The 20746-nt window shown below is 34.2% G+C and overlaps 1 protein-coding gene across 1 annotated transcript; it reads right to left on the bottom strand.

The window, feature by feature from the left end:
* Positions 1 to 132: 132 nt before the first annotated feature.
* On the bottom strand, positions 133 to 6394 carry LOC125190647 (nuclear transport factor 2-like). Its single transcript, XM_048087997.2, has 9 exons — positions 6233 to 6394; positions 5979 to 6113; positions 3702 to 4008; positions 2722 to 3026; positions 2007 to 2178; positions 1671 to 1792; positions 1530 to 1595; positions 959 to 1037; positions 133 to 691 (listed from the first exon to the last, which is right to left on the bottom strand). Exons 1-9 carry the CDS (start codon positions 6269 to 6271, stop codon positions 639 to 641), a joined length of 1278 nt encoding a protein of 425 aa, XP_047943954.1. The 5' UTR covers positions 6272 to 6394; the 3' UTR covers positions 133 to 638.
* Between the last annotated feature and the right edge of the window lie 14352 nt (positions 6395 to 20746).

Here is a 20746-nt window from a genome sequence, read left to right as displayed (position 1 = left end):
AAAGTGTGACATCTTTTTTGGGACGGAGGGACCACAAAATTGTCAACCATGCCTAGGAACATTTCAGTCGAAAAAAATGCACAAATACTAAAAACAAACAAAACAGACTTTCCATGATATTTTCCAAGGACGTGCAAAAGTCAAAATTCAAGACCATTTATGTAGATCACTTCAAAAATAAGATGGGGTTAATGTGTACAAATAACATGGGAAATGGTAGCAAGTGCATACAATGGAGCAACCAATTTGTGTGTCAACTATTTCCACTGGTTTTCATGTAGATAGAAACTTCAACGAGCTTCAGGTAACTTACAAATACTGATAAAAACATACCTAAGGCGCACCGGTGCAAAATGGACCCCCCACCCCCCAAAATTGGAAGATGAAGCAACCAAGAGGACGAAAACAAACCCATAAATGTGAGAAAATTTGAACCCGAAGGCCACTCATAAGATCTCTCAAAATAAGTTCACTTGAAAGAAAAAAAAAGGACACCAACCAAAAGGAAGCATTTGCTTCAGCAATAAAACTGAGTCATGTCAACATGCAAACCACTTTTGTTATTGGATGACGCAATCACTTCTACATCATGTGCACCGGGAGCCACCAGTTCTCTTTTAATATCGGTGGCACTTCGCTCACCTACCGGAACTCCTTCCACCACGCCCACCTCTGCCTCGTGTCCCACTCCCTGAACAAGAAAATTTTAATCCAGGAATAGTGTCAGCAAGTTGAATCCATATATCTTTTGAGGTTAACAAGTGCTCAACATTCCATATTTTTTGGAGCCTAGAAGTTTCTTGAATGAAGTGAGATGAATTCAACAGAAAGGTTACCAGGCAGAACTCAATATGAGGGCAAATGGAGGAAGGAAAGACGGGGGAACATGATTATAAAATAAAAGCAATTATGGGGCATATCAAATTTGTAGTTAAAATTAGCAGGGAGAGATGTATACTTCCACCACGAGCAGGGCCACTGTTTGGTCTTCTCTCCTCAACATATACTTTCCTTCCACCCAATTGAATAGGAGAAGCCTGTCAAAAACAATTTCAAGAGACAAGATACACAGTTAATTCAAACTAATAAGAAACAGAGTGTTAACCACATTTCTATTTTTTTATTAGTTTACAGAAAAGTCAGGGCTCATGTATGAATACCAGCATAATGAAGTTCTGCTATAACCAGAAACAGATTATATTTTTATTTGAAGTTATAAATTTTAACCAAATTAAAGTTTATGTAAACATATCCAAAAGCAAAACACCTCCAAACAGTAATTACGACAGTCAGAGCATGGTAACAGTCCACATGCCTTTGGTACTTGTTTAAGCTCCACATTCCCCATATTTATAGCTTAAAAAATCTAATTTGTCAAACACCGAATTGCTAAGTAGGGGAGCGCTCCTAAAATGCCCTCAAAATTGCATGACTGAAAAAATTTCCACCTTGATCGCCATACACTGGATAAATGAATTTGTTCTATTATTCTTCTTCAAAACTCAAATGTACTATAATAAATTATATACCTTGAGAGCATTTCGAACACTCTGAATATCTTCAAACTCAACAAACGCATAGCACACACCAGTATCCTGTACACCAAGATATCTTCAGAGATTCCACAACTAAATTAAGTTAAATACAATATTATAGGAAAGGAAGAATACCATGCGGTTCCTCAAGAAGATTCCATCATGCTTGATTCTCCCAAAATTCTCAAACTCTTGCTGAAGATCAAGACTTGTTACTGAAGATGGCAAATTTCTTACATATACAGATTTTGGTTCCCCTGACAAAGTAAATGACATCAAATGGAATGAGCCAGGGAATCAATTCAAAAGATAAGCAGTCCAAACATTCATAAGGAAAAATGTTTAGCAAATATTATAAGCCATATTGCCTGGTCGATCATCCGTCAATGCACCTCCTAGTTAGATATTTAGGCTTTTGGTATGTAAAAATGGTTTCATTAGCACTAATAAAACGAAATTTCCAGCTCTGACCTTCTTGTACCGGTAAGGATTCTTCCGTTACGTCCACACCAGATGAAGGAGGAGTTGAGATTCGCTGCTGCACCACAGGCTGTGAAATATGGTTCCAGTCTGCAATAGGTGGTCTTGGCATGTAAGCTGGTTGCGAAACTGGTGGTGGTTGAGCTCTTCCTTTAACCCGTAACTTATAATCCAAATAATGGTCAACAATTAGAAAGAGTTATTACAAGAAACTGAATTAAAAGATGGAAGCAGGAAAATTTTGAACAAGAACATTTACTAGGAAAAATAGTAACACTATAAGTGGATGTATATGTTAAGCCTCAATTCTCAAAATGAGAAAACCCACCAGAAGGTGAAGAAGATTGACATATATCAAATTTCTAAGCTTAAAATAAGCAAAGATTAGTGTCACCTGACTGAGATATTAAAAGTGCTAAGTGTACAATTGTAAAATTGTTCTTATTAGACTTGCAGGAATAGTAAGTGTGGAACACAGCCACATAATCAAAGTGTAAGCTGATCTTACTCAATGCTCGACTAATGCCTAGTTTTCATGGTCAATAATCGTGTAGCAATTTCACATTGAAGATTTGCATCCAAGTTGCTATCAGGTAGGACAACTGAGTCACATTCTTGGACCTTTGATACTAAGGAAATTTACGATAGCTTAAATATAGCATTTGACTATAATTTTAGATGTAGCAAAGTAAAAAACGAAACGTACTATAGAAGCATAGGTGAGTTTCTCTGGTTCTCCAATAGGATCCTCCACAGAAAGCTGAGGTTCTTGCAAAGTAGTTGGTGGATTTTGAAGAACATGACGTATTTCTTCAATAGGAGATTCCTCTTCAAGTCTGTCAACTTCAAGCTCTGGCCCCTGCTCCAGCTCTGGTTCCAGCTCTTGAGCAGTATCCTGTCGAAGATGCTCCTCGTAACTGTACTCTAGAGCTGGCTCAACGCCTTCAACATGAACAGAGTTACCGTAATCGCCTATCTCCTCCTCCAATGCATAATCAGAAACTGTTGTAGCTGTTGAACACATTGTATCAGACTATTGATAACACATCTAGACTTGAGCTACAAAAACATGTTGGGCACCAAAATGTGCAAAGACTTTCCCATCATGAAGTCCAGAAGTTTCCATATATAACCAATGTAATGAGAAAAAAAAAACCACATGGAGTAACTGATTTAAAAAGCTTATGTTTTTCAGAATTAAGACTTTTACGCCATGTATCAAATCTAACACGGAACACCTACTTTCAGGAAGAGAACTGTGAGGTCATGTGAATATCAATCTTTGGGCCAATGTAGCATTAGCGTAGGTTAAAATTGAACATGCATCTGTATCATACACTTAATACGCGTAATCTTGCTTAAAAGGATGCACGAATAATTATTTTCAAACTACATAATATGAGAAAAAAACTGAGTACAAACTTCCAGCGCTACTTTGAATGAAGAACATGGGAGGTTTTAACTTTGGTGAATGGATACAATTGTGTCTAGGTATGTTCATACTACAATTGTAGTAACAAAATCACTTTACAGCGGTTTAGACAATATCTAATCCAAATGATGTCTTGAGTTTTGGTCCAAACACCAACCATAAAAAATTTTAACAAACAAAAGAACCTCTGCTGTGCCACTTAGTGATAAGGATGATATTTATAAAATGAAAAGACCATGTGCAGTCAATTATACCATGTGGGTCAGGAAGATGAGATGAAATAGTTGGGTGATAATCAACATGCTGTTCCTGTACTGGAGCTGATGGTTGGTGCGTCACCTCATCATCGGCAAAATGGAACATATCATTCAAAACAAAGTAACCTTTCTCTTGAGGAGCAAGGAAAAAAGTCTGCACAAACTTTCTCCAGTAATTGAAGTCTCTTGACTTGACAGAGCCAGTAACAACTACAAGAACACCTCCATTCCATGATTCAAGTGACTTTATTGTCTTTATCTCAATTCCGGAAAAATTAAGAGACATAAGCACTTCATGAATTGTCTGCAGGAAGAGAGACACTTTTGCATTAGTAATTACTAATAAACTAGACACAGATCATGTAATCATTGAATAAAATCCAGAAACGCTCCATTTAGGGCTGCATTCAGGTACTTGACCCGAACCCAAAAAATCCAAAATATATCACCCGATACCCGACCTGCATATGCTCGGGGTACCCTAATACCTGATGTGGGTGACCGAACCCGACTAATCATGTACCAGTAAACCCTTAATTTTTTTTTTCATTTTCTTTTGTTATACTCCCTCTTTATCACATTTTTCCATTTTCGTCCGTCCAACAAAATTTGTCATATTTCACTTTATACACCATTTTTGGTAATGGACCCCATATTCCACTAAGTCAATCCCACGTACATTTTATTATAAAACTAATACTCTCTCCGTCCCATAAAAGTTGAGACAAAACTTTCGGGTACAGTGATTAAGAATTTATATTAAATAAATAGGAGAGATGAAAAAAGTATGAAAGATAAGAGAGAGTAAAGTAAATGATGGAATAAAATAAGAGTGATTAGATGTTTTGTCTTTAGTTAAAAAAGGAAATGACTCAACTTTGTTGGGACGGACTAAAAAGGAATACGACTCAACTTTTATGGGACGGAGGGAGTATATAATAGTAGGACTCACATTCCACTAACTTTTTCAACTCACATTCCATTACATTTCTTACAACCCGTGCCCGGTCCAAGTGTGACAAAATTAATGGGACGGAGGGAGTGTTAAGTTATATTGCAATGATTATAATAGTTATAAAAATTAACAAAATACATATGGTGCAAACTTCAATTTTAATTAGTGATTTAATTTTATCCCCGTTCCATGTTAATAGAGTTATTTTTCTATTTCGGGAAGTTTCAAGTTAATTGAGTCATTTCTATTTTTGGCAAAAAGTAATTCTCCCTTTTACTTTATTCTCTCTTACTTTTTTCACCATTCATTTAACACACTATTCTTAAACTCCGTGCCAAAAAGAAATGCCTTTATTAACAAGGAACAGAGGGTATATACTAACATTAGACACTAGGTAATTTTCATATAAAGAGGTTAAGTTTTTTTAATATTACTAGTATTTGTTATGATTATGTACTGATTAATTAGACATGGACATCAAAACAATACAAGCTTCCATCGTTACCTGATAAAACATAATGAAACAATTACGCGTGCAAACATGAAAGATGGCGACACAATAAATGTGAAAATATCCACCGCAACACACATGTAAAAATCGCCCAACAATCTGGCCAGCATAGCCAAAAACAACAGAAAGAGGGTGTAGGTGGCGGTGAATAGGGATGGTGGTGAAGAAAACTTCAAGCTGAAGAGTGGGATATGAAGACACTATTAAAAAAAGAGATTAAATAAAATAACTCTATGGGGCTACCCTAGATAAAAACACACACTTATAAGCACAAGCTCATAATCGGGTACCCGAAACCCAAAAATCTCTCACACCAATTACCCGAACACGTAATTTTGGGTATTGGACCCGAATCGGGACCCGACAACCGAATTAGCAGTCCTAGCTCCAACAGACAAATCCAAAGCATAAGTAAGGGAGTATTAAAGATTAGATAACAGTGCTCACAGTGAACAAATAGACAGCAGCTGCGAGTGAAAATGTTTTTTTTCTCTGAAACTAAAAGACACTTAAAAAATAGGGGAGAGAACATGTTCAATTACTTTTCACATAACAAATTAGCACTAAGCAGCTTAAGCCACAGCGAAGAAGCACATAAGATTGAAGAACCACTGGATCTGTTTCAGCATTATGCTTCCAAATAAAAAATCTATGATCCATGGAATGAGATCCACATCACAGTTGAATATCAACATAGAAATGCATAACGGAAAGGCGAAAAATTACTTTTGTAGTTAATAAACAACTAAGCAGATTTAATCGCTCGCAACATAGATTAAGATCTGCAAGGCGTAAAAACGGCGCATACCATCACATCAGATGCAGACTCGCTGATTTCCCCATCAACTCGCATCATGGAGCTCGAATCATTGTAAAACTGGTGCACATACTCCCGCTGGTGCTGAAACACCTGATAGTACTGCTGAACGAAGTACGAACCGACCTGGAGATTTCCGAAAACAACAATTAAATAAAAAAGGCATAAAAAAACAGTGAAGAGATGAAGTCACAATTACTCGCGAAGCATGCAAAACAAATCCGAAAACCGAAAGTTGGAAGTACCTGCGATGCAGTAACCTGAGCTGAGTACTGGTTCACCATTCTCCGATTCAATCGGCCGACGGCGATGCTAAACCCTAGATCGAGGTTTTACGATTAGAGTTGCTCGCGTTTATTTGAATAAATAAAAGGAATTTATCCCGCTGCTTCTGTCTGTAGGAGAACGGCTTTTTGGAAAAGTGACGATAAATTCTTTTATGTACATTTCTTTTTTTTTTGTTAGTGTTTTTATTTCTTTCATTGGGCAGATCTTGACCGTTCATTGGAACATTGTATCAATGGATGCGATTAATTCTTTTATATACGAAGTATATTTTTTATTTCTTCAGTGTTTTTTGTCCTATTTTTTTTCTTTCATTTGGGTAATGTATAATGTGTTACGAACGCAATCTTGATAGTCCACTGGAATATTGTACCAACGGATACGATTAATTCTTGGTAATTAGTCGGATATTATTATTACTAGTGTAACACTTATTTGATGCACGCGCTATTAAGCAATATCTACCTAGCACGACTTAAAATATTTTTTCTATATATTTGATATTGTGAAAATATTTTTTCTATACATTTGATATTGTGAATAACCTAAATACAATACTACTAAGAAACATTATTCATCACAAAAGATTAATACATAAAAAAAATATGAAGTATATACTAAAAATATCTTAATTAATTATTATAAATATAAAATTAAATAAGATTAAAATTGAATCAGATATATTTATTAATTACAATACTTATATAAGTCTCTACAACAAATAAAAATATTATTCTTAACAACATGCACATTTCAATACTAAAACAATATTGATATAAAATCAATATAAAAAATTTAATATACAATTAAGAAATATTAGGGGGACAATGATATAACCTTAAAAAGATAAAATGATGAACTTCAAAACAAATTAAACACACATATTGATAAGGCTCGTTTCATGCATGTGTTATGTGATAAAACTACACCAAATTCTGTAATCTAACGTGCAAATGTTAGCCAGGTGTGTGTGAATTCCGCCATATTCGGAGAATGAACGGATCAATTGGACGGATGAACGGATCAAGAGGAATGAAGTCGAAACTGCTGTGCTGAGTGGATCAAGTCAGAATCAAATGGAGCTAGCAGGAGTTCCCCACATAGAAGATTGAGCATAATCCAAAATCCCCAAAAGCCAAGGGCAAGAACGACATTTTGAGAGGACGGTACCCTAGGGATCAAAGACCTACGCCTCTCTATAAATAGAAAGCCTAGTGCGAGTAGGAGGAGGACACGGATAAGGAGACGCATACAGAGATACATTTAGAACTCAGCTTTCTTCTAGGGTTGAAATGGGAGCTTACTATACTTGACGTTCTTGATCTTCGTCACACACACACTTAGGTTCTTAGTTTAGTTTTAGTTGGGTGGTAGTTTATCAAATTTGAAGTTGTGTACACCGTTCCGAGAAGGAACAAAGATACAATCTGTCTGTTTCGTTGTTTTGCTGCTACAATTTGCTTTAGGTTACTTGTTGCTTGTCAACTTGGTTGTATTTTTGGAAGTTTTGAATTTATGAATTCACCTTTACTCAGCATGTTTAGTTTCTTTATGCATGATCTGTTGGGGCTACCGTAGCGGAAGAGACGGAAAACAAACAGGTTCTTAATGGATCTATTTAGGTGATTATGCATTTGATTCCAATTTCATGCAATAAACATAGATCTATAGAACACACATCAAATATTCACATAAACATGCATATTCGACGTGAATTAAATGTTACCTCATAATCCGATATCGGATTGACGTTGCTTGCTGCACCTCCGGGCGATCCCTGGTTTACCGACCATGTATCTTCCGTACTATTCCCTTGTCATTGATCATCCATCCGTGTGGACGGATCTTGAATAATCAACAAATAGCTTTGAAGAGATCTAGGAGAACCAAACACAAAACACGAGATTGCCTCGATCTAAACCTATAAATTAGGATAGATCAAGAACAAAAAAAGAACCCTAAATCTCCCACGTGCTAGGCACGAAAATCGAGCCAAGAGGGAGAGAGACGCCAAGAATGGCGGCTAGGGTTAGGGTTTAGTGTGTGTTGTGTATTGTGTGGTGTGCTAGGGTTTCCCATACTCCTCACTATTTATAATAGACTTAATAGGCTAGTAAGGGGATCCATAGAATGATTTAGGTGTTGGGCTCACTCATTAGATAATTAACTAATTAAATCAAATGACCCATGATTTAATATATTATCAATGGAATATTATTTTGTTCCACTAAAGAATAATATTGCACTCCCACCTAAATCACCAAATTACAAATAACTTGGGTCCATTTTATTTTATAATATTTCCCGCGTTTAAGATTATCTTGATCCATCAATTTAATTCTTTTGTCTGCTATGTGACTAGAATTAAATTCATTCTCCAAAGAGTTTTTCTAGTTTGAAACTTTATTTATTATTCGTGGAATAAATTCCAACTGCGCAGTTTTCTGAATAATAAATTCCTTTTTCAAACACCTCTTGGGGATCACCCCTTAGGGATTTAATCATACCACACTGGGCACACGAATTCTATGAAATAATATTCCAATACCTTCATGTTATTCAATTACTACCACCCAAGATATCATGAACTTGAGTTACATACAAACTCTCACATATTGATAAGTCAAAGTGGCGTATGACTGAATAAACAATATTGATATTAATTCCATAGACTAGAAAATACTAAAATTTCTGAAATATATTCTTACAGTAGATAGCAATAAAGAATACATTTCATATTAGATCCTTTCAGTGCTTTACCACACCGGTGTTACTAATCTCGTTTTAGGTAAGAGAGAATTATCACAAACACCGCAACCGTACCAATAGGTAGCCAAAGCCTATCTAGGTTGTGAATACGTTTTTCTTCTTACTAGATCTGGCCAAGTCCCCTACTGGAAAACTCATGAGGAGATTCATCGAATTTCCTTACTTGACCTTCTTAGTAAAAAGCCTTAGACTTGTTTATCATATTTCAATAATAAACCATTATATTATATTATTTATTCTCATAATTAGGTAAACAAGTGGACGTGGCGTTTCTCGTATACATGCACAAGCTGATTGTACAAAGGCATGTACGCTCGAAGCATCTTTTAGTATACAAACCCCAACAATCTCCCACTTATACTCAAAGAATGCTTTCGAGTATACCTACCGCTTTTATTGGCCTTGTGCTACACATTCACACACATTTTCTCTCACTTATACTCAAAGCATGCTTTGGCCACTATCTACTCAAAACTATAATTCTTTAAAAGAATCTACCAACATAGTTTTCTAGAGTACATAAAACGAAAAGATACTTGTAAATTATAACCTTAATTCTTGCTAAGGAGCACGATTATTTGATCAAAATATTTCTAGGCCCTTTGATCCAGTGGAATAATTTTATGTGCCTTTCTCAAGTGCACTTATACATATTCCTCTATCAAAATCCATTATTTTGATCCTTCTGAATTTCTACTAATTAAAGTAGAATACTTATAGCAATATATAAAGTTTTAATCATGTCGAATATGATTCCCAAAAACTTTAATTATATAATACCAACCTAACTTGGTATTATCCTTGCTATATAATTTGTGATGTAAATTTATGTATGAACATAATTACCTCATCACAATGACTAATTGGAAATTAGTCCTTATGACAAAATAAAACCGAATGACTGCATTCTTTGTTTTATAGTCATAAATTCCAAGAGTTCATTTATTTAACCATTTGTTGTGATCTTTAGAAATACTTTCTTTGGAAATCCAAAAGCAATTCTAATTTTAATAGCTAACTTGGAAATGTCTTTTAATGTTATTAGAGTCTTAGAAAGTGTGCAATTCATCACTTCTTTCATTCTAGGGTGTGAACCCTTTTAACTCTATCAAACATTACCTTAAGTCCATTTATGAATATTCTATGAGACAAAATTTAGCTCTCACTTTTAAAAGTAGAAAAATACCAGTCTCAATATTTTTTAAGGCTATTAAAACAATTTAAACAGTGTCTGGAGTTAAATTCACTCTAGTTTAATAAAACGAGTCATGACGCTCTTATTAAAGACTTAGAATTTAATTATTCATTAAGAAAAAGCTCCCACTATTTTAATTATCACTTTCACAACAAAATAAATAAAACAATAACTAATCAAATAGTCAACTCTAGGCTTGGAACATTAAAACAAATTTAATGTGCATATTATATTTACTATATAAGAACTTCTAGTATTTATAACAAATACTTATCTTGTTTCTAGTTGAATTTATTTTACTTGTCTTGCAATCGATCATTGTGATTATTTTTCTTACACCTTTATTTGAACAAACGCGATCATAAGATCATTTTATTTTGTATTGAATCCATGTCGAACATTAATGTTCTATTGACTCATCAACAAAATAATGGTTCAAAAGACTTAAGGAATAAAGAAACTTAATAATCAATATTTCTAGAAGAAAACTTCATAATAATTGAATCAACAATTTTAATCACAAGTAAACAATTTTGATATTAACCATGTACATTGATGTCATAAATAATTGGATGATCAAAACTTCATTTATCTAATAATGAAAACATTATAAAATGAATTGATAATCCAAAAACATAATTGATAAACTAGAAATAAATTTCCACATCAATAATCCATATGATATCAAAACCAAACAATATCAAAAACTCTTAAAATTCAACAATGTAAACATAAAAGCAAAAATAAACTCTTCTGACTTGAACATGGTCATCTCAAAAGTCCACCCCTTCTTTTCATCTTTGTTTGAGCAGTGACACAAGCTTGTTATAAAGCTCCAAAAACGAAAACTTTTTGTCGCTAAACAAAATTTCATTTCTAACTTTATTAAAGCTATCTGGAAGCCCATCAAGGATCATTATCTGTTGGGTTTCTGGGTCAACTTTCCCCCCCGACAAGTGAAGTTCATTGAAGTAGCCAAGCATGACTAGGGCATATACCCCCACGTCTTGGCCCTCTTCAAATACATCATGCCTTAAATGCTTCACAGCGATACCAGCTCTTGCCTTAGAGGACTTTTCTTCAAACCACGTGGGCTTGTTGACCAACGGCCTTTTGGGTTTGTCAAACCTCTCAAGGGCATTGCAAACATTGGCTAAAACGAAGCCCTTGAGATGATATTCCGCAGTATGCCACTGATCACGAAACTCCTTGTCCTCTCCTTGTAGATGGTATGTGGGCGGATGATTCTTGCTGAGAATCAATCTCAAGTCATTGATCAAACGATCAACATCAAGCTTACTTTACCATTCCTTAAACAATTCAGAGTCACGTTTCCTCGAACTAAGTATGGCATAGTAAATATCCCAAGTATCAATCATCTTTCGTTCAAGCTGAGAACAAACACCAATAATATAAACATGTAAAGTTTCAAGGAATTGCAAATAACCACAAAACAATTCATCAATTTTACATCCACAAAAATCAAGCACAAACGTTCTTCTACTAGGAAGCCGTGTCATATTCATGCAAGAAATCCATTATTTTTACTGGCCACAATGTCGACAGATATTCCAGAGACCATAAGAATGGCATGACTGACTAACACTGCTAAAGCGTATAACCACGAAATTAAGCACTAAGGATTCTTTACTTGTGCGTGAACTCCTCTAAAGAAAGGTCGAACCGGACAAGAACCTCCTCCTATAGCTCCCTCTAAGCATTATTAAAATACAATCCTTATAATTTCGCAGCAATATTGCTCCGGTAAAGACCAGTCGTGATATTACTGAAAACCTAATTTTACGATTTTAATAACCTTTATCTAGAGAAGTCCAAACTTACGAACTGGTAATGTTCATCCCGTAAAGACAGGCCGGTCACTACTTCGTACTAAGACCAATTTTATGGAGGCCGTATACAAACGTGTTGTAATTATCGCTTCATATTTTCTTGTTGGTGGTTTTAATAGTTTAATTATCACTCAAGCAGATAAGACAGGTGTCCACATTCAAAGAATAATTAAACATATACTAGCTATGCATGCAAGGCAATAAGTACATAGGCGATGCACGAGTTAAACTAGATTTTAACAAATAAAATCATAACTCAAATTAAATATCCATCATTCATCAATAAAACATGTAAACACATTTACACAAGGTTCACATAACCATAATGACGAAACTTGATCATTTAATTAAGCATCTAAAATAAATAGATAGAATTAAAATTCTATCTTCACATAAACAAGATTATCTAGACATTAAGTCCAATCTTCAACAATCATACATTATTAGTTAAAATAACGTATCTTGATTATTAGAATTACCTTTTAATACTATTAGGATTTACTTAGATAGAATTAATTCATCATTATCCTAAAATTAATGTCTAGGTGTATATCATAAAAGATTAGCTAAGTCTCAATTTAAAATGCCCACTTTGATATATAAATCCGCATTTATCCAATCAAGACAAAATCCATTTAAAACACACCAATTAAATTCGAGAATTAAAATTCTCATAGCTTTCATAAAATCACATGACAAGAAAAATCTTATTACATCTTTAATTCATATTGACGTTTTCTAGATGAAATAAAATTCACTTTTATCAAGATTAAAGACAAAATTCAACTTAAATAAATAATTAAGGATTTTAATAGCAAAATTAATGCTCTATGAATTTCTTACATCTTTAAAACAATTCGATGTTATCTAGATGAAACAAAATCATCTTCATCAAAATTAAAGATACAATTCAAATTTTAAACTAGGAATTGAATTCCAATTAAAATCCAATTAATCATTTAAAACTTTAATAATTTAGGATTTAAGTAGCATGTTAATGCCAAATGAATTTTTCACTTCTTTAATTAAACCGATGTTATCTAGATGAAATAAAATTCACCTACATCATATTAAAGACAAAATTCAAACTAGGAATTAGATTCCAATTAAAATCCATCCAATTATTATACATGTAATTTCGAAATTTTAAGGTTTATAGAACAATTGAAAACTTATGTCTTTTCCTTAGGTATATTTCTAGGAAATAATTCCATAACACACCAATTAACATAAAGAAAATTTCAAACAAACCTTAAAATAAAACATGAATGCATGCTAAGAGAATATCCTTTAAAATTCTAACCGATTATCCGATTATGGAAATGCCAAAAATTAGATCAATCAAATATTGAATTTCCTTATGTTAATTATTATGATATTATCTAGATGGAAAGAATCCATCAAAATAAACTAATTAACAAATTAAATCAATTCATTTGAACTAATTATTCCAATTGGCAATTTTTAAAGAAGGCAACATAATCTCTTTAAATTAGAATCTTGATTAAACAAATAATTCATTCTAATTTACCGCAAGTTATAGAATTTATTCTAGGTTTAGGATTTTAAACCACAATTATAAATAACTTGTTCGTTAAGAAACGAAAACACGAAAAGGAAGAACGAGACGATGCGACCAAAACCCTAATTAGGGTTGAACATGATGATGAGGATGTAGATGAGGATAAAGTTCATGGGGTGCCAAAAAAGGAAGATTGGAGGAAAGAAAAATTAATATTGAATTTCTTGAAGATTTTTTATGAGGCAGCTAATAAGATTTATAGATCTTTATATGTCACATCTAATTTATTTCTTTATGGCCATGTTTGGTTGGTGGGAAAGTAAAGTTGGCAAGGAAAATGATTCCTGGGAAAATGAATCCCGGGAATATGATTCCTAGTAACTTTACTTTCCTGTGTTTGGAAAATATCAAGATTTTAAATTTATATTTAATCTAAACACCAAACTAAAAATATACTTATTATTATTTTATTTATAAAAAAGAATAATATTATAAATTTTTTAATAAATTATTAATTATAAATAATAATTATTATATTATTATACTTATTATTATGATGGATAGTTTAAACATGGAGTATCCATCATAATATATAATAATATAATTATAATTATAGTTACATGCAGTATTATACTCATTTATTATAAAAATAAATATAATAATTATTATATTATAATTATAAATTTATGGATATTATAATTGAATAAATTTTATAAATTAAAATTGCACTATGAATTTATTGATTAATTATTAATTTATAAAATATAATAATTATTATTTATTATACAATTTATATTATATAATTATATTTTATTTATTAATTATTAATTACTATTATGAATTAATATAAAATATAGTTATAATTATGATAATTTTAATAATAGTTATTTATTATTGTGAAATTAAGTACTATGATTTATAATTTTAAATTATTTTTAAAATATTGAAATTAATAATAATAATAATAATAATAATAATAACAATAATAATAAAACTACACTATATTGCTTTAAAATGTAAGAATCCTAAAACTGGAAAAAAGAATACCTAAGAAAAGTTAGGATTCAGAATCCTGGAAAGTTGTACTAACTTTCCTTGTTCTCGGATTATGATTACTTTCCCAGTTTGATTAAAAACCGAAACAAACATAAGAATTTAAAATTTAAGGAATCAGATTACTTTCCTAGACAGAATCCTGGCAACCAAACATGGCCTATGAGATTTACAAAGTGCAAGCATTGTTGATAGCTTTTATAGAAAGTGATGATTTTGAATTGAGTATCATGACAAAGAAGATGAAAGAAAAAATTGACAAAAATATTGGAGGGATCCTAGGAAGATGAATAAGCTCATTTTCATGACTGTTGTGACTGATCCTAGGTTGAAGTTGGTGAAACTTTTATTGGCACATATGTACGGTGAGACTAACTCATTTGAAAATGAAGTTGAAGCTTTGTCAAATGTTACACGTAATGATAACGATGTATTGAAGAATGAAATGAAAATGGTTGGGTCCTTGTATGAGAGTTTTAACCAAAGGCATAAATGATATCAATGATGTATAGAAATATCTTAAGGAGGATATTGAGACTGGTAGGCCAAAATTTGACATTTTGGATTGGTGGAAAAATAATACTCCCTCATTCCCAAAGAATATGCACTTTGGATTCGGCATGAGTTTTAATGTAAAATTGGTAAAGTAAGAGAAAGGTAGAGAGAAAAAGTAATTAAAGTATTGTTAGTGGAGAATAGGTCACACCTCATTAGAGAGAAAAAAGACTTTCCAAAATTAGAAAGTGCATATTCTTGTGGGACGGACTAAAAAGGAAAAAGAAAATGTATATTATTGTGGGAAAGAGGAAGTAAATATAAATATTATGTACTCTGCCAAGTTGCCCGTGATATTCTAGCGGTATCTATCTTCACTATAGCATTTGAGTCATCTTTTAGCACCGGAGCCCGAGTACTCGATCCATTTAGTAGCCCTTTAAGTCCTAAAGTTGCCGAGTATCTTGTTTGTGGTCAAAATTAGCTTCGCAAGTCTTCCAAATTTAGTGTTGAAGAAATTATTGAAAACGTCCAAAAGATAGAACAAGGTATTTAAAACTATAATTTTTTATGCATTGATGTCTACACAAGATTATAGGTGTCATTACCTTGTTTATCTTTTGGACGTCTTCAAGAATTTCTTCAATACTACGATACGGTGACGCTCGAGAATTCTCATGGACCGCAGTTACAAAAGTCAGTCAATTGCGGAAGTCAATCAATTGTTCGATCAAAGGCGTACAATTCAATTCAGGCAAAAACAACAGCAAGAACAAGCAACGCGGTCCACAAAGTCATATGCATACCATCTTAGAGAAAGATCGTCAAGGTGAAAACTGGGTGGGTGGTGATGCCTCTTCTCACTTGAACCAGGCGTGAGTGCTACTTCTAGCATATCAATTGGAGGGTCCTAGGGATACATCTCCTTAGTATGTACTCAATTTGAAGGAGGGAAGCTGAACGCAACATATGAAGGGACCACCGAATAGCAGCCCTGCTCGACGACTCTGTTGGAGGTGAAACACGAACCACAACCGCATTAGACCGGTGACTCAGACATGTCAACTCAGAGTCGACCGGCGCCGAAATCGAGCAGCAATGACATCGGGTCTGGACAGCGAGCTTACTGACGGAGGCCGCCGACAGGCTGTACTGACGAACGTCGCGCGGTGGCGAAATCCTGACGATGATTCTAGATAGAAGAAGGGCAGTCACACTTTGGGGATACCACACTTTCGGGGATAGTTTCGGCAGATCAACGAAAATGAGTTACAGAAAATTAATTTATTTGGACCAACACAGAACCCAAAACTGACTTACTAAACACTAGACTACAATCTTCATAATGTGGGCCACACCTAATATAATGAAGCCAAGAAATAAATCTGACCAAAACCCAACTAGAAGACCGAACGAGTAATGTTATTGCGGAATGTGGATTGAATATTTGTTTTTGTTGGTTGATGGATCATAGATATAATCATGTCAGGTTTATGGTTTGTACTTTTTAAGTTGTAACTTTATATGTTTTTTTTTCGATTTTCGATTTTAGTTTTTTCATATAATTTCGATTTGTTCGGTTAAGTCTAGGTTTTTATTTTTTGGATTCGGTTATATTTTGAAAAAAAAAATGAATCAAAACTTGAATGTTCACCCCTAAGTGTCAGTGTTGAGTGCCAGGTTCAAATATCTGAATAAAATAGTTTGATTAGGAGGTGGGGAAGGGGGTAGAGAAGCATGGTCGCCGCGACCTTCGTCCCAAGTGGACAAAGTCGCCAACTAGTTCCGTAACCACTCATATTGGCATTGGAACCATCCATATCAGCTCCAACAAGCTGGCTTGCGATCTCGATCTCGTCGAGATCGGCGTGCGACCTCGATCATTTTGTAGATGGAGCCTGAGTAGGATCTAGTTCCACCCACCTACTTATCCATATGACTAACCAAACAAATACGCTTGCAGACTTTATGGGTGTCATTTAGGAAGAGAAGCATGGTCGCCTCCAAAACGTCGCTCGATCTGTTGTTAGTCTGCCTCATTTCATTGTTGAATAGACTGCTAAACTTTTGGATATCTTTGCTTGCTCGTGTGAAATGCAAGCGAAGAATCTTTATATTACTATCAACAACTCGGCCGCTTAACATTGTAGAGGTTGGTGACCCGTTCCCAAAACTTCTTCCCGATTTGGTTGGTGACCGTTCTCAAAACTTCTTCTGGGTTTAGTTGGTTCTATGACCGAATCTTCCAAAGTGGCAACCCATGCCTCGAATAATTTATCCGTCTCGGCCGGATAGTATGGATTGCAGACATTGAACGCGGGAACGTCGTCCGGTTAAGTTTCCTTTTGGAAGTTAGGACATCGACTAAGTCGGGTTCGCCGTCTACTCAAATGGTGCGCCGATGTGCTGCATGTCTACTGGATAAGGTTGGTAGAAAAACGCAGTTGGAGGATCCAGACATGTTGGCCATCGCAGATCCTTAGGCTGATACGCTCGAATTTTGCACTGTTTTTAGGCCATTATTTGGTCCATTTTTAATGTCAAAGTTGCATTACATGTCCATTATTTGCATATTTTATCTATTTTGGTATTTTGACATGTTTTGTGAGAAATGTGCATATTTGAACTTAAAAAGGGAGTTAAAACGCGAAGTAGGAAATCTGGAGAGCTTCAGGTGGCGTCCGATGACCGCTGCAACACTTCCAGCGACCGCCGGCGCTTAACAGAGACAAAGACACGCCCGGCGACCTCCGGGAAGTGCGTGGCGACTGCCACAAAGAGTCAGAAGCTTCTGGACTACGCGCGGCGACCGCCGGCCAAGGTGCGGCGGCCCGCCACAAAAACGCGGTGCGCGACAACTGTCTTCAAACTCAATTTTCCGGAGATCCTGAAGTCCGATCAGGGCGTTATACATACCATTCTCTTCGTCTTGAAAATAGCTTCAAGATGGTACAAGAATCACATCAATCAGAGTTCTGTGGAGAGAGTTATGGCCGTTCTACCAAAGTCGCGCAAAGCTGCCAGCTGCAGTCTAGGCGGAAATTTGAAGAAGGAAATAAGATATTACCTTGTAAAGCCAAATCTTTTCCTTCTACTATGGGGAACGAAAATTACATCTTTCCTAATGCTTGGAGGAAACTTATTACCAAATTTAAATCATTCTCAAGTCTATATATACCCCATAACCTCATTCATAGAATTCAACCCTTCCATAGCCCCAAAAAGGGTAGCTTTCATAGCTCCTCCTCCAACCCTAATTCTTCATCATCTTTTTGCCAATTACTTCCATAGCATAAATTTGAGAGTTCTTCATTGTGCAAGGGGTTGGAGAAGGATTTCAAGAACATCAAGAACGACAAGGATTCAACCTACGAGTTTTATTTACTTTAGTTTTATGTTCAAATTGTCTTCCCTTCAATCTATGTGTTTAGCTTATTCCATTATGTGTAACTAAACTCATAGGATTCTAGGTATGTGTTAGTAACGACTTTGGTTATACAATCCTTTTTCTATTTAATATCCGTTTTGTTTTTACTTTGTTTCTTCCCTAAGTGGTTCTGATGCTGCATGATTGAGTGACACAGTCTTGCATGATTTAATATAACTTGCTTCATAACTGTGAGAGAGTTCTAGCGAGTTAGATCCACATAGTAGACGCTACAGTTAGTTTCCCTTAAAACGACACTGTTAATTGAGAGTGATGACTTTTCAAGGGTCTTAGGAGCTTTATGGAGTTACGTGTTAGGATGGACAACCCTAATCTTGTAATCAACGTTTGCATTGCATGAGCATAAGCTAGGTGACTCGTCCTTTCAAAGTATAAACTGTGCTAGGGTATTGTAGTTGGAATTTGTATAACCATAACTGGGAACGCACATCCATGGAATTCTCTTATCTCTCATATTTTTTCTTTGTGATTTAATTGCATTTAGTTGTTTGATTGCTTTTAATTGTTTTTACTTTAAAAAACCAAAACTTCTCTTGTTTCTCTAGATAGTATTTGACGCTTAGTACATAATAGCCAGTTGCAATTATATTCCCCGTGTTCGATATCCCAGTACTAACCTTTAGCTATACTATTCCTACTATGTATACTTGCATGTATTTATAGTGCTAAAAAATAGTGCATCAAGTACCCGATGTCGGGTAATCCTGCCCTGGTCTGCGTTGGCGTGCTCCACCAGCACCATGGGTGCTAGTTGTTTGTCCTACATATTTTGCACAATAAGTTATGAAAAGTGTAGAGAAAATTTATATATATAGAGAGAGAGAGTTTGGTGTGAATTATTTTTGGGAGAGTTATGTATTGAAAGATGATTTTGGGATAAATTGGAGGAAAAAAATAAAAAGAAAAAAAAAAATGGGAAACGGTTATAGACGGTAATATTTGGGGAAGTGTGATTTTTTTTCGAATTTTGGAATTTTCTTTTATTTTTTTTCAAATTTAAAAAAAATAAAAATTCAAAGTTCAAAACGACGCCCACTCGCATACCGAGCTGTGATCTCCGCACTGCGATGCTCTTTGCGTCGAGCCATGTGCAAAGGCGACTTGATCGCGACTCATCCCGAGGGGACAAGACATTTAGTTTGACCGAACATCGCTGCGAATGCTCTTAATTGGAAAAAATAAATATTATAACACCAAAATAGATTTAATGGTTCAATATTAAAAAGTTTAAGTGCGATTGATGGAAAATGTTGCATTTTATACACTCCCTATTTTAACAATGAGGATCACCTATGTCATTTCCTACTTCATCTACTACTATATACACACAAACATATGCGGACACACGTTCAAGAGGAGAGGTACTTAAGCCCTTCCCAAACTTTTCTTTTTAATATATTTCTATTGTAAAAAATTTCAAATTTTTTCGAAAAGTATCTTCAGCTCTCACTAAATTGATGTCTTTGAAGGCTAATTGTTGGAGATTTAATAGAAGGGAGGGGCTGAAAATTAAATTCATAGAAAAAACTACCTACATTTCAGCAATGCCCGCTCTGTAGAATTGGAAAGAAGGAGAAGATAAACGGTTAAACTTAAAAAAAAAAAAAAAAAACTGTTAAACTTAAATGAATAATAGAGTTGAAATGTCAATTGTCTAATTATTCATTAAATACGTGGCTGTGGCACTTTTTTAGATTTAAAATAATTTAAAAAGTGCCACTAAATTATAGTTATCATCCATCCAGTAGTAACACTTGTAAAATTATATCCTAAACTGACACTACCATTTTTTATTCAAATGACTATTGAAAACTGAAAAGGGTTTCTCAAAATAGTTAAATTTGTGTTAGGATTAGTTTTATGTAAAATATATGTATGTATTTTTATAATAATAATTATTATATATTTCTTTTATTCTAAAAATATATATAAACTTATAAATGACAAGAGTTTTGATATGCAATTAGAAAATAAGAGAGGTGAAAAAAAACAAGGGAGGGGAAAAAAAACAGTAGAAATAATAGTAGTGGATTGTGGAATCCACATTATTAGTCGTAGTAATATAAAAACTTCATATTTATACTCTAATTTTGGGGGACGGCCAAAATAGTAAAACTAATTTTTTTTTAGGATGGATGAAGT

The sequence above is a fragment of the Salvia hispanica genome, chromosome 5, assembly GCF_029641045.1.
Source record: "Salvia hispanica isolate PSC_SH4W2 chromosome 5, Shi_PSC_v1, whole genome shotgun sequence".
NCBI classification, from domain to species: domain Eukaryota; kingdom Viridiplantae; phylum Streptophyta; class Magnoliopsida; order Lamiales; family Lamiaceae; genus Salvia; species Salvia hispanica.
The sequence above is the reverse complement of the archived record's forward strand: the minus strand, read 5'-3'. Positions and strand labels throughout refer to the sequence as shown.